The 14,858-nt window shown below is 37.9% G+C and overlaps 1 protein-coding gene across 1 annotated transcript; it reads left to right on the forward strand.

Moving 5' to 3' along the window:
- Positions 1 to 1,316: 1,316 nt before the first annotated feature.
- On the forward strand, positions 1,317 to 14,421 carry LOC139474365 (serine/threonine-protein kinase RIO3-like). The gene is made up of 12 exons (XM_071257354.1): positions 1,317 to 1,584; positions 3,876 to 4,124; positions 5,661 to 5,863; positions 6,133 to 6,237; positions 6,570 to 6,682; positions 7,499 to 7,642; positions 8,243 to 8,370; positions 8,614 to 8,799; positions 9,089 to 9,248; positions 10,147 to 10,317; positions 11,859 to 11,963; positions 12,901 to 14,421. Exons 2-12 carry the CDS (start codon positions 3,910 to 3,912, stop codon positions 13,039 to 13,041), a joined length of 1,671 nt encoding a protein of 556 aa, XP_071113455.1. The 5' UTR covers positions 1,317 to 1,584; positions 3,876 to 3,909; the 3' UTR covers positions 13,042 to 14,421.
- Positions 14,422 to 14,858: the final 437 nt, after the last annotated feature.

Raw genomic sequence — 14,858 nt, forward strand, 5'->3', positions numbered from 1 at the left:
TAAAAATAGAGGTGCCGTTTTCGCCCGACTCATAGTAGCCGTTTTCGCCAAATGCAGTGCCGTTTTCGCCAGAGGAATCGGTGACGTTTTGTTGAGGTTCCGTTTTAGCCTGGAGGCTAAAAAAACTATAAGAGAAAAGGATGACAAGGACACCCCCTGAATTTCGAACACTCCAGACCAGTGCATGTGTCCTGGTAAAGACACACCAAAAGGACCATTTGTCAGAACATACATAGAATTTAAATGGCCCAAAAGAGTCACATGGACCATGGTTTTATTAGGAATATAAATAGGATAAATAACTGATAAAAATATAAATGACTGATACCTTAGAATGAGCAGAAATGAACTTCAATAAGTGATATTATACAAGTATTAAAATGAATTTCAAGAAAAATATTTGCATTATTTGTAAATCCTTATACGATGCATTTAATTGTGTCTTCAATTCTCAACATAATGCCACATGACAGCCTCCCACCTTGTTAGCTCCATTTTCATTATTTAATCTAGACTATAGCTATGTACGCAAATGAAAGGTGCATCTGCAAGCTTCGAAAATGTTGGCTAATGGTTTACCTCCGAAATCAAATGAGATAGATAAACAAAGTACATGTTAGAACACGATCTGTGAGTTTCAATACAATATCTTCTGCCGTGATTCTTGTTTCCATACTAAAAGCTCAGCATGTCCTCAAATTTCAATAAATACCCTGGTTCGCAGAAACTTTTATATCATTTTCATACTCAGCAGCAACCACCTGACAATGTTTCGACTTTTTGTCAATGCAACAGACAGCAGTCAATATTCATATTTTCCCGCGAGTGCTCCTTTGCAATGTTTACAACCACAGTTCCAAAAATAATATCCTGACACAACCGATAATATGCATGAAACGTTTAACCCAGAAATATACACAAATATGATGAACACTAAAGGAGAATAACTGTAAAGAGAAGATATGTTTCTATGTCATTATTAAATTAGATTTGAGAATTATATACAAAAATGATCAAATAACCTAAACCGTTTATCTTATTCATTCCGCTTTCAGGTTCAGGGTATTCCGGGTTTTACCAGAACCGGAAGAACTATGTGAACACGTTTAGAAAAACTTATTTTATTTGAATAAAATATATCATCTCCAATGTTCAATATATATGTAGCTATTTCACTAGAATAAAAATTATAAGATAATACATGTGTCATTAGTTTGTATTAAATATAAGGAATATTTTGAATTAAATTTCATTTGCATGTTTATTTTCTGCTCGAATCACTAATGAAGGGCTTGCGGAAACTAGTTTCTAGTAAATTTCACAAGCGGACGAAATTTCCTGTCGCAATAGTTTATTTTTGGTAGATTTTATTTTTAGTTTGGGTTGTAATTCTGTTTATAAAAGTTTGTTCTGTAACGGCAGTTTCATAAGACTTGAGATTTAGGCAAAGAACATTTGAAGAAAACACAGTCCGTCAATTTTATTTGAGAACTATCGTTTGGGGACAGATCTTTCTACCCTGGAAGTTGTAAATCTGCCAGCCTTTACTAAGCCTAGCGTTTCATCAAGCACCATTGAAGCAAGGTACAGTCTAAATAATCACATCTCTTGAAATGGTTTGTGGTAGTGAAAGCTACAACTACTTATCACTCACCAGTTTACAAAGTGTGTTTTTGTTATCCTTATTTCTTAATATCTTTAAAGATACTGATCAAAGCTTTGGTTATGTTCTCATGACTGATTGTCATCCAAAATGTCCTAATGTCCTCACAGTGGCGTGTAAAGAAAATACTAGTTCTAAGATATATGGTTAATTACCAGTGTATTAATACACAACTGTTGCCTAAAGTTAGGTTACTCATGGATAGGTCAATGTATATATCGTCATGTACCCTGTTTTCAAATGGTCAGTACAGAGATCAAAGTATAGTACGACTCTATATTATCGCGGTATCAGACAGGAAGTGTGGATTACGAGATTTATCCAAAATATCGGTAAATCTCAGAATCCACACCTACTGTCTGCTGTTTACTTATACAAATCTAAGCACGATATTTCATTGCCTGGTCAAATATTGAATACAGCACTCGTTGCGGTATTCAGCGTTCAAAATTGGCGCTAGTCCTAAAGTCCTTGCCAAACGGGGGCCAAGGGTGGCCCAGTCGTATAAGGCGCTGCGATTCACTGTGTAGAGTTGCGTCCCTTGGGCACGCCAGAAACCTATGATTGTGGGTTCGAATCCCGGTTCGCCCTGATTATGTTTCTAGGTTTGTCAGCACCATACCCATGCTCGTGGGTTTCACCGAAGTGGTAAACGTCTTGTGACCTGCATCACTTTGGGCTTTCCTCTCACATTAAGCTGACATGCCGTGATGTAACTGGAATACTGTTAAAAGCGGTGTTAAATCCAACTCAGTCACTCACTCACTCACTCACTCCTTACCAAACATCCCAATAGTTAAGGTATCCTAAGGACAAGTAGAAATTTGCCCTTTTTTGCTATATGGTATCATTATAAGGACAAGTGGACTAAAAGTGTTAGTTTCCATCACTACATGTCAAGGCTACACGTAAGTATACACGTTAACATGTTTTTTAAGTGGAATTACCCCTACCCCCATTCAAAATTGATTACAAAGTCCCTTGACCCAAACTAGGTCATATGCTTACTGATTATGTAAATCCCAAAGAGGAAGTGATGTAAACCACATGATCTACACGTATCACACCACTAAATAGCCAACCACGATAATATAGAGTTGCCCTTTAGTCGCTAATGACCCGTGAAGATTCGGGGTAGAATAGGTCTTCAGCAACCCATGCTTGACGTAAAAAGCGACTATGCTTGTCGTAAGAGGCGACTAACAGGATTGGGTGGTCAGGCTTGCTGACTTGGTTGATGCATGTCATCGTATCCCAATATTGCATAGATCGATGCACACAATGTCAATCACTGGATTGTCTGATCCAGACTCGATTATTTACAGAGCGTCATCACATAGCTGGAATATTGCTGAGTGCAGCATTAAACAACAAATAAACAAATAAACTTTGTTCACTGAACTCAGTAAAGGAAATCAGCATAATCAGTTCTAATGGATGTGTCATAAAAGTTGAACAGAGAACAAGAAACATTTTGCATATTACATATTTAATAGGTTACTGTCGTGATAATATAGCGTACCATCCTAATTTGATGAGATGGGTTAAAACATCAAGTGAACTCTCCTGGAAGAGTCAACTGTAATAACAACCTCTAACATGTACACATCCTGCTCACACTGGATATTCATTTTATAAATATGGACAGTTTGAGTTTTTTGTTATAGCCATTTTGAATTTGGGTTTGTGGCCATTTTGACATTATTTAGACTGTTCTGACTTATTAGTTGAAAGGACATTTTGACTACAACCCATTTCATATTGATCTTGATTTGTCACTTTATAAGTCAAGGTGTAACATCATCATAAAAGCTGATGACTTGATACATCAGCAATGTCATTATTACTGTTCGAAAATAGGGTATGTTAGGATACTACATAAACCTGATAAAGGAAATCAAAGTCTTTATGAATAGTATACTATGAGACTGGGGGTTGTAGTAAATAAGGCCACATGTTAAAACGTCCACAAACACATTGTTCAAAACTGGCCACAAAATCCCTGGTCAAAATGGCAATTTTGACTAAAGTGTCTGTGGCCTTCTTTTTACCTTTTCCCTGAAACATGCAGTGAACATATATCTTGCTGATAATTTTTAACACAAGCACCTATGAATTTCCTTGTCATTTGTCACTTGACAAAACACTGAAGATAATAATCAGAATCATCCATGATATATTGGGTGTCTCTAGCAAAAAAAAATTGTTGTAGGAAGCATCCAGTTTCACCAATCACATCAAAAGCTATGGAAGGTACAGTGTCTGAGAATCCAGTACCCACCCAAACCATTGCCCCATCTACTAATCCCTCGGCAAAGAAGTCAACCCCGTGGGGAAGAAGCCCTCCAGTTGTGCCCTGCTCTCTGGAGGAAGTGATGAGTGAACAGCTGGCAGCAGATCTTCAGGACAAGGAAGGGTGGCCAGAGTTAGGTCCTGTGAAGACAAAACAGAGGGTGCAAGGGTAGGAGGATTACTGACACATATCAATAATAGCACCAATAAGTTCAGTGTCTTGTAACATACTAGATTTGTCATTTCCCAATCTGTTACGGTTCATGGATCAGCATACAACGTTATCACGAGCCAAGTGAATATAAGGATGTCAAGTCAATTACTGCTGGAAGCTATCTCATCTGGGCTGTTAAGTAGCAGGTTTAATACTTACCACTTATCATGCTGATTTTCTTCTATTCTTTAAGAAACAGGGGCGGTGGTGTAGCCTAGTGGTTAAAGTGTTCGCTCGTCACGCCAAAGATCCAGGTTTTCCCCACACGAGTACAATGTGTGAAGCCCATTTCTCGTGTCCCCTGCCATAATATTGCTGGAATATTGCTAAAAGCTCATAAAAACATGTTCACTCACTCACTTAAAGAAACATAGTTTAAGCATATTCATGTTTAGCATTTCTAGTCTTCTTCCAGCATGTCCAATAAAATGTCCAAATGTAGAAATATTCATAACAATGTGTCATACATGTAACCAGGTTTGTGATTGGAAACACTTTGTCCAACACAGGCTACGGTTGTGATTCTTTATTGCCAGGAGAACAGATAATGAAACTCTGTAATGTACAAAACAATAACATTTTAAGATCAATAGTATTAGTACACCGGTTTCATATACATACATATTCATATTATACATAGCGAACATTCATTTCATTTAAACATACATCTATATTCCTAACATGAACATGAACTTGAGAATGAATGATGTATGAAATTATTATCTTAACCCTACAGTAAACAAATAGATCATCAAGGGCGATGATTTGATCCTGACATTACTTAGAAGTTACACTATAAACATGGTCTATGATTGTAAATTACATCGAATATTACAAATATAATTGCCACTTTCTACTAAATATTATATTGATTACAGTAACTGATCGTACATTTGTCATGATACACTATTTACAATATGGTATATATTTAGAGACATTTCAAACATGTAAACATGTGACACTCTCAAAGCAGTTGCCTTGCATGGTAGCTATGCAGCACACTTCTATAAATACAATCAGATGTGATATAATACAATTAAAGCATTAAAGAAAATGTTGGCGAATCCTTACTAAACATTATTCACTGTGCAGTTTGTCCCTTGGGTACGCCAGAAACCTTTGATTCTGGGTTTGAATCCTAGTTTGCCCTGATTATGTTTCAAGGTTTGTCAGCACCATACCCGTGCTTGTGGTTTCACTGAAGTGGTAAACGTCTAAGGCCTGCATCACTTTGGTCTTTCCTCCCACATTAAGCTGACACGCAATGATATAACTGGAATACTGTTAAAAGCGGCGTTATACCCAACTCACTCACTCACCCACTCGCTCGCTCGCTCACTCACTCACTCACAACTATTATAAAATTATACAGAAATTAAAGGACCTCAATTAGATACAAACATATTTACAACAAAACTGTAAAGCTACACTTGTGTCTGCCACAAACTCAAATTTCAAATTGTATTCATGGTAATTTTGGTTGTGTTTTAGACAAGAAGCTGCTGCAGCTGCAGCTGCTGTTCCTGATGTGACTGAAGATGAAGTGACAGAGATCCTGGCAGCTGCAGGCATAGCTACAGACAAGGATGGGACAAGTGATGAACTTATTGCCCGGATGATGCAGCTAGAGTTTGACAGAGAACATAACAAAATGCTTCAGAAAGAACAGGAAAAATTGAATGGAACTAACAAAGGTAAGAGTAGCAATAATCTTGCAGTGTTCAAAATCTTGTCCTGCTGACATCCCAAGACCTGTCACTTGAATGTTGGGCCTACAATGCTAAAGCTACCAGGTTATGGCCCTACTGAACGGTCACATCTTGTCGCCATTTTAGAATAGCAAGCTTTTTCAGAACATTTGTATTTTTAAGGAATTACAACAATTAGTTGTTCCGAGTATCAGAATTAAGTTCTTCCCACATGTTTGTAAAAGAAAATTGTACCTGTATTTTGACTATTTCAGTTCAAATAACATTTGACAACTATAAGACAAGACATCCAGTATATGAGGCAGAAGAAGAGGAGGATAGTGATGAATATGAAGAGCAACCAGAGAAAAGTAACTGGGGTAGGTGGAACTGTCAACTGAACTTACATCATGTTAATGTAGTAAAGCTCTCCCTTGCACAAAGTGTTCTATCTTTGTTCTAGTATGGAATGTGTCCCAAGTGTGAAGTTCTGTTCATATCTAAGTTTAAAAAGACATTGAGTGCTTGTGCAGGTAATACTGAAAACATGGTATTTGGCATGGTGATCTGATTAGTGTTCCAGTTTGATTAATAATTGAAGAAATTCTTCTCTTTACTTTTTTGTCTACAAACCAGGCATTACTCCCCCTGTAATGTGTGAATGAGGAGGTTGGTGATGGGTGTAAGGTTACATGGTTTCATTTTCTTGCAGATAAGAAAAGTCCTAAAATTGGCCCCAAAGGTTACACTGGCTCAGGGAAGAACATCACTACCAAGCATGACAAGGAAATCTGTGGCAGACGCAATGCTGAGAAGATGATGATGGTAGGAAGTTCTAATATGTTTAATTTTTTATATAACAACATGCAGCTTTCAGATGTTCAAGAACTATTGTCTCACCCTCATTACGATCATTGGTGAATACATGACACTGCCCATATGTGATCAAAGGATTGCGTTAACTCAAGTAAAAACACTTCGACCATGTACAGTATTTGTCGGTGACCTGACGTATCTCATTTGAATATGCCTTATTTGAAATTAACTGCTTTTGATTTGAGGGATGTTAGGCTAAAAGAAATAATAGTCTTGGTTCTCAGGCACCATCATCATAAAGTCTGCCTCATTTTTTGTTTTTATTTCCATCTTTAAAAAATAGAAAGTCTTTAAATATTCATGAACACACGACCCTGGCAGTGAAATGCTTCAATGCTTATGAACAATATGATTTCGCCCAAAATTATTGTAAACAAAATTTGGCTACATACTAGCTTGAACAACTCCCTCCACCCGCCCGCACTATATTTTCAAAAGCCATTGCCTGGGAACCAATTATCTTTTGAAGCCTTAGACTAAACTGTTATCACCCCATACTATATTATAGAATTCTAAGTGTACAGTCTGCTTTTTATCTTTATCTTGCTGATTAGTTTTAAGGTTCAAAGGTGGAGGGAATCCCATTAATTTCATGACACAGTTTAGGCCAGGGGTCGAGACTTGCATTAATTTGGTGACATATTAATTTCATGACTTGTAGCCATAGTGCTGGATGGTACAACGTGAATAAAAGTTAAACTCAGTGTTGCTGTGTCATTTGTCGCATGTCTTCAAACTGACATCTCATATCTGATTATATTTCAGTTCCCCCCAGGTTTCGGGTCGGGAGATGGTGAGGGCATGGACATGCAGCTGCCGAACCATGTGTACAACAAGCTGAAGGCCCACTCACAGAAGGAGGACAAGCACAGAGAGAAGCTGCACGAGAAGAAGGAACACTCTACTGCTGTATGTACCCTTACACTTGTATACTTCAATCCATGTCTACCAATTGGTCATTTCTATCCACTATCAACTCCAGTATGGATTCTCACTCAGAATAGGCCCCCAGTACTAAGATATTAGTAAGAATACTTGTAAGAGGCAACACCAAACAGGGATTTGGTGATCAAGCTCTGTGACTTTGTTCACCATGCCCTGATAGTTTTGATTGCTGAGCATGCTTTTAGTCTCTTGTATGCCAGGTCCAGATTTAATTATTTTCAGCCAGCTGTATATATGGCAAAATATGGCTGGTGTCAAACAAATATGAACTAACTCACCATCTCTTCTCATGTAGGAAGAGAACAACTACAGTAACCAAACAAGAGCAGTATGGTTGCCTTTTTCATTCCCTGGGTATTTTTGATAATGTCCAATACTTATTAAGATAACTAGGGCATCAGGGCATTCTTTAATCCTTCTCTTTCCTGTTCACATATTCCAGCCTGTAAGATTGCTTTGATATTAACAATATCCAGAATGTTTGTCATATTTTGCAATTTTACTTTACATTTGTGAAACAATAGTTGTGTGTTTGTATGTATATTTAGCTATTCCATGTTACAGGAGCATGCTGTAGATCCCCGGACTCGACTACTGATGTACAAGTTGGTCAACAATGGCGTGTTGGATTCTATTTCTGGCACCATCAGTGGTGGCAAGGAGTCTGTCGTCTTCCATGCTTTTGGTGGCAGGTTAGTGGTGGTATTTTGAAATATCCAATATATTTATATCAAACATCCTTTCTATGATGATGTGTGTGAAAGTTGAGTACATTAATAAAAATAGGTACTGAAAATTGTAGCTGTGGAAACAGTTGGAAACTGATTTACATGACTTATAGAATATTACTGGTAGTTATGTACATAATACACACAGAAGGAATGAACATCTAAATAACAATCTAGTGTTATTAATGTTCATGGTGTCTGTTTTAGTATTGAGGACATGGATGTGCCAAAGGAGTGTGCTATTAAAGTGTTCAAAACAACACTGAATGAATTCAAGAATCGGGAACAATATGTCCATGGAGATCCCAGGTTTTTCAAGGATGACTTCAAGAAACAGAATCCAAGGAAAATAATGAAACTGTGGGCCAACAAAGAAGCTTACAATCTCAACAGGTAATATGGTAGTCTGTGTTACTGTACTGCATACAATAAGGGGAAGTAACTCTAACCATATTGTGGTGGCTGTTATTTTTGGTTAGATTTTCTTTGCATGTATTATATTTGGAGACATACAGATAATGTTTTTCATGATTCTTTCTTATCTGTCATGTTTTTCATTATTATCAATAATATTTTAATATGTTATTTGATAATTTGTGTGCAACAGATTTTAGTTGGAATAGTGTGTTGTACATCATGTTCATAGCATTGTACTCAAAGTAAAACTTTCCTCTTCTCCCAGGATGAAGAAATTTGACCTCCCCTGCCCCCATGTGGTTGTAAGAAAACAGCATGTTCTTGTCATGTCTTTCATTGGAGAGGATGGAATATCAGCTCCTAAACTGAAGGATGCAAGGATGTCTTCTGCAGACATGGAAGATGCATATGCACAAACAAAGAAGGTATTTTTCCTTACTTTCTTACTGCGTTTTTGCTGTTAGGTAAAGTATTGTTAAAGAAGGTGTTGGTGTATCAGGAGCAGAAACAATAATGCCACATTTCTGTAATTTCTATGCACATTATGGGACATGTGGTCATCCGTACATTTCATTGCGGCAAATGACTGCAAGATTGCTGATACGCCTTTAAGCATTCATCACTTACTTTAAAAAAATTAAAGTCTTGGTTCTCAGGCACCGCCAGCATCATCATAAAGTTCACTGCATGTTTCGTTTTTATTTCAATTTTAATTTTTTTTTTTTTTTAAAAACTAATACTTAAAAACAGTGCGATAGAGCATGCAGTTATTTCCCTTTACATGCACACTGCTTTACTATGCATCTCGTGTTATGGTCATAGCGGCAATATGAGTTTGTATGCTTGTTTATGTAGGGAGGCCCTTGCCCAGGTTGATGGTACACAACTGTTTATTTGGTTACATACCAGTTTGAACAGGCAAAAAAACAAACCCACCGCACCATATTTTCAAAAGTCATTGTCTGAGAACCAATTCTTTTATTTTTTTAAGCTTCGCATATATTGTGTCATAGTAAGATATTGGTGATCTCTCTGTCGTCAATCTTTTCATTTTGGTGGTTAGTTTAACATTTTATATATTTTTTTATTTATTTCCTTTCATCATTTTCCCTTTCCATACTTACCAAAATAGCAGCCTCCAGCCAGGAGTGTGGACCATCTGTTTGACGAACTGGAAATATGGTTCTTTATGTTTAAGACCAGCCTTGGTGTCCTATCTCCACTGAGGAGCTGCCCTTTCCTCACCTGTGCATCCAAGCACTGTGTTTTCTGGTGGTGCTTACATTTTGTTGAGGGTATCACCAACACTTCTTAATGTTTCAGATAATGTGGGACTTACAACAGAAATGTGGCATTGTACATGCAGACTTGAGTGAGTTCAACATGTTGTGGCATAAGGATCAGGTGTATGTCATCGATGTGAGTCAGGCTGTGGACCAGGTTCACCCCAAGGCCATGGAGTTCCTCTACAGGGACTGCTGTAACGTCACAAGGGTATGTATACAGTATATAATTTAGTTTCCAAAGTTCACTGACCAGCTTGTTTACAAAAATATGTTGAAAGCCCTCATCATATTTTACTAACCCTACTTTATGGCTACAAATGACATATTTTGTGTTAACCTACATGTATTTTGTGTGTTTTGAGACCATTGTGCTAAACAACAGCGAAGCTGATTGGCTGCTTGGTACCATACGTTTGCCTGAAGTTTGTGGTAGTTCTTAGACTATCACACACATCGCTAATAACAGGTGTACATGTAGATATCAGTCATAATCAGTGTACAGCAAAACCCCAGCTAACTACCACGACATGATGATCTGTAGAAATAAATATGTATTGACTGGAATTTTTAACTAGACAGTCGGGCCAGCTTTACGGAAATGTTGCTAGCCCAATTTAAAAGTCACTGGGATTTGGCTAGTGGGCAGGTAGCTATTTCGAACACTGTATGTATAGCATGTCCCCTGCAAGCATGCCGAGGCAGAATAGATCCCTGGTTACCTATTCTTAGCATAAGAGATGACTGTGGAAGATATATGTCATCATGCCCCGGTGGCGTGGATTGTTGCTGATGTTGTCGTCACTGCTTTGTCTGACATTCACCTGGTTATACAGCATGCTTTGATCATGTTGCTATAGGTGGAATATTGTTGACTGCATCATCACACTGAATTCACTCCCCCTGCGTTTAACCCGCTCTCAGCAATATTCCAGCTGTATGACATCAGTCTGTAAATAATGAGGTGTAAAACAGACCGTCCAATGATTGACATCATGAGCATCAATCTACGCAAATGGGACACAATGACCTGCTTTAACCAAGTTAGTAGGTCAAACAACCAAACCCATTAGTCGCCTCTTACGACAAGCAAGGGTTGCTTTGACATCATTACTTCAATTTCTTTGGGGTGTCTGCTCCATGATGGCTTATGAAATATCTGTGTTACACACTTTCAATGCCTGTCTTATATGCAGCTAAAATATTAACACGTAAACAAGCAACAGTTTAGCATTAAAAAGCGCCATACATTGGTTAAAGCCTATTACCGGTATCAGTGTTTCCTTTATAAGATCCACAACCCACTCAAAACATTGTACATCCAGTTTCAAATTCAGTTCAGCAGGGTTTAGTCTACAGGTAAACTAGGTCTACTTGGACACTGTATGTTTATCTTCCAGTCAGGCATGTTCAGGAGAATTTCAAAGATCACAAAATTATCAACAAGTTTTATGTCACTTGACCTCTGATCTGACATGGCTGTCAGGTATAGAGCTGTTCTATGTAGTTGTTATGTCAACTCAGTGTCAACCAAGAAGAGGTGCCATTGTCATACCTACATTCTTTCAATTTTGTTTCCGGGCGGTCGGGTAGCCTAGTGGTTAAAGCATTAGCTCGTCACGCCTAAGACCCGGGTTCGATTCCCGACACTGGTGCAATGTGTGAAGCCCATTTCTGGTGTCCCCCGCCGTGACATTGCTGGAATATTGCTAAAAGCGGCGTAAAACCATACTCACTCAATTTTGTTTCCAGTTCTTCAATAGTTACGGCGTCCATGATGTGGCATCACCAGAGGAGTTGTTTAATGAAACCACTAGGCTCAGTATTCAGGGAACAGGAGCTGACTTTCTTTGTCAGGTAAGCTGAATAGTGTCTTCATCACCATAGCATCAGTGCAATGTTGAAGCCTGAGCGAGTGAGTTTTAGACCACTTAGTTACATCACATCATATAATGTTGATGTGGGAGCAAAGCCTGAATTGATGCAGGACTGAGACGTTTATCACTTCGGTGAAACCCATGAACATGAGGATGGTGCTGACAAACATTGAATCTTTATGAGGGTAAATGTAAAGGATAGGAACTAACACCGAGGTTTTAACTGAAAATGTAAGCCCAGGGCAGATTGACCACCCTTTCATCACCTGCCCCGATGGCTGAGTGGGAAAACAATGGGTTACAAAACTAAACACAAAATGTGACGTTGCAGGTTTGATTCATATCATGGAATTGTCATGTAAAAAAAATTGGTACTTTTATCCAATGAAAAATCAACATTAGACTCATATCAAAAGACCAGTATATAAAAATTCAACTGTACATGCTGTAAAACCTTAGTCTCACAAATAAATCAAAGCTGGGGCATTTCCTTCTGAATGCCCGGAGTCAGTGAATGCATTCAGAGTTTTTCAGCATGTTAAAGAACCTACTAACACAGTAGTGTTACTTCACAAAGGTTTATTACTTGTATTCAAACCCACAACCAGAGGTTTCTGGGACACAACTCTACACAGCGGTTTGTGGTACCTTAGACAACTGAGCCACACATCTGTCATGTTGTCATCTGTCATGTTGTTTTCTAAGAATTTGTGAAGCTTTTTAGGCAGAATAGGTCACCAGCAATCCATGTTTGTCGCATAAGGAGGATCTGACAAAGGTTTGACCTGGTTGTCAAGCCTTGATTATTTGCAACCTAATGTGATATTGCTGGAACATTCCAGGCCATGTAACATGGCAGTCACTCATTCATGCCCTTTAAAGTTGAGGTTGATAACAAAGTTTCTGTTCCACCACAGGTTCAGCGCTATGACAAAGACAGGAAGGAATCCATGGTAACACATGCCAATCAATACAAGGAGTATGCTTTCGACTTCCACTTCGATATTTCACAGAGGGAGAGGGAGATGGGTTCACAGGACAGTGATGAAGAGGACTGAACATACAGCACTCAGTACAGTTCGGTCTGACCGGGAATTGCTCACTGCCAAAGCCATGTTGCCCAGCTGAATTCAAGCTAATCTAAAGATGATGTTTGTCTAGCTGCAGTCTCACTGCATCAGGGGTGATGAAAGTATCACAGTCTTTCATGACAAACTTGAAACAGTCGATGTTGGTGTTTGTTTCCTGTTTTCTGACTTTGTTCTTCTCGAAAGAAGAATATATTGCAGACAAACAAGTGAATGAAAGCTCACTTTACTACATCAAAATCAGAATGCTACATCTCGTAATATTTCAATAAGAAATATTAGTGCATATCATTTAATGCATAAAGTTGAAATCAGGTAATGGTTGTAGAAGAGTGTATAAGATATTCATGTGTGCCTAGGTAGGTCATCTTGAACTCAAAACTAAACCCCATGACACACACACACACACACACACACACACACACACACACACACACCTTGATGTGTTAACAAAATGGTCAGTTACTTCATATATTAAGTTTGACTCATACCAACCTCATCCAGTGATATGTTGCTGTGCCTATATTCTATGACGGATCCGACCATGTATTTGGTGTTCATAAAGTAACATTTATCATGTTTAACCATGTCATTGCATTCTTGATTTAATGAAACAGAATATATTTTTTAGTCTTGACTTTGAAAGTGTATGCCAGTGTTCAAAACTCAAAATTTTCCAGTCTTTTCACACTATGAAATAAGCTAATATTCAGAAACGTTACCATTCCTGATGAAACATTATGTGTCACTTATCATGCTTTAGATCAACAGGTGCTTTTGCTTCTTGTACTATATCTAACTGAAACGGAACATATTGATCAGTGGAGTACACACTGCATATTGAAGCAGTACATATTTATTACAGATGCATATTTATTAGAACTGGTCACAGTTAAAACATGTAAATATTTGTGCATAATGTGTATGAACTAATTCCAAATGAAATGAAGCCTTGATGTGATTGCCTTCGTCAATGTCATTTCAAAATGCACAGTATGACAATCTCCCAATAGAAAAACTATTTGTTAATGATCAAAAACATAAGCTGTCGTGTTCTTTTGCAAGAGTGAATGATATGTGTAGATTGTCTTTCACTCAGCCATTGATGCAGCATGTCTGCATCCTTGTTATAGTTGTTAGTTTCAGTATGTGACTGTAGTGTTGTTTTGTCATAAGGCAAAGAGTTTTGATCATGTCCAGATCACTTCCATTTGTAATGTGATATTGTCAAACTGCTGTGTGATGTTATCATCGAATGAATGTGTGGGATGAGTGATGTTGATTCTATTTATGTCTTGAGTATCATTTACATGGTACTTTTTACACAGGTGTTGGAATAAAAATTTCAACAAGAAACATGTCAGATTCTGTGGTGTTTGATTCCTACATGACCCTGCATCGTCCAGGTTGCAGAACCTGTAAACAACAGTTACTATTAACCATATTCCATGAAAGAGAAATCCTTTTACTCTAGGTTTCAGGGTGAAGGACATAACCAAATCGTATATCACCCCACCAACAAACCAACAATACTATAAATTTATCCGTTTTAAGAATCTTTTTTGGGGGTTTTTTTTCAAGTTTTGTTTAGACCATGCAACCCACTGGGTTTTTATAGTGGAAAGAACTGTGAATCATGTACACTGTACTACCAAACAGAAGGGAGATTTGACACTGTTATCACCAGGACTGTCACAAGGAAAAGGAAACCACGACTGCTTCATGAGACCATATTTATTGTCGATCAAATTTCAGTTTCCTCATGATTGTGTGGTTTGTGAGGTTAT

Source organism: Haliotis cracherodii, unplaced genomic scaffold (genome assembly GCF_022045235.1).
Source record: "Haliotis cracherodii isolate W230 unplaced genomic scaffold, xgHalCrac1.p SCAF_1, whole genome shotgun sequence".
Taxonomy (NCBI): Eukaryota; Metazoa; Mollusca; class Gastropoda; order Lepetellida; family Haliotidae; genus Haliotis; species Haliotis cracherodii.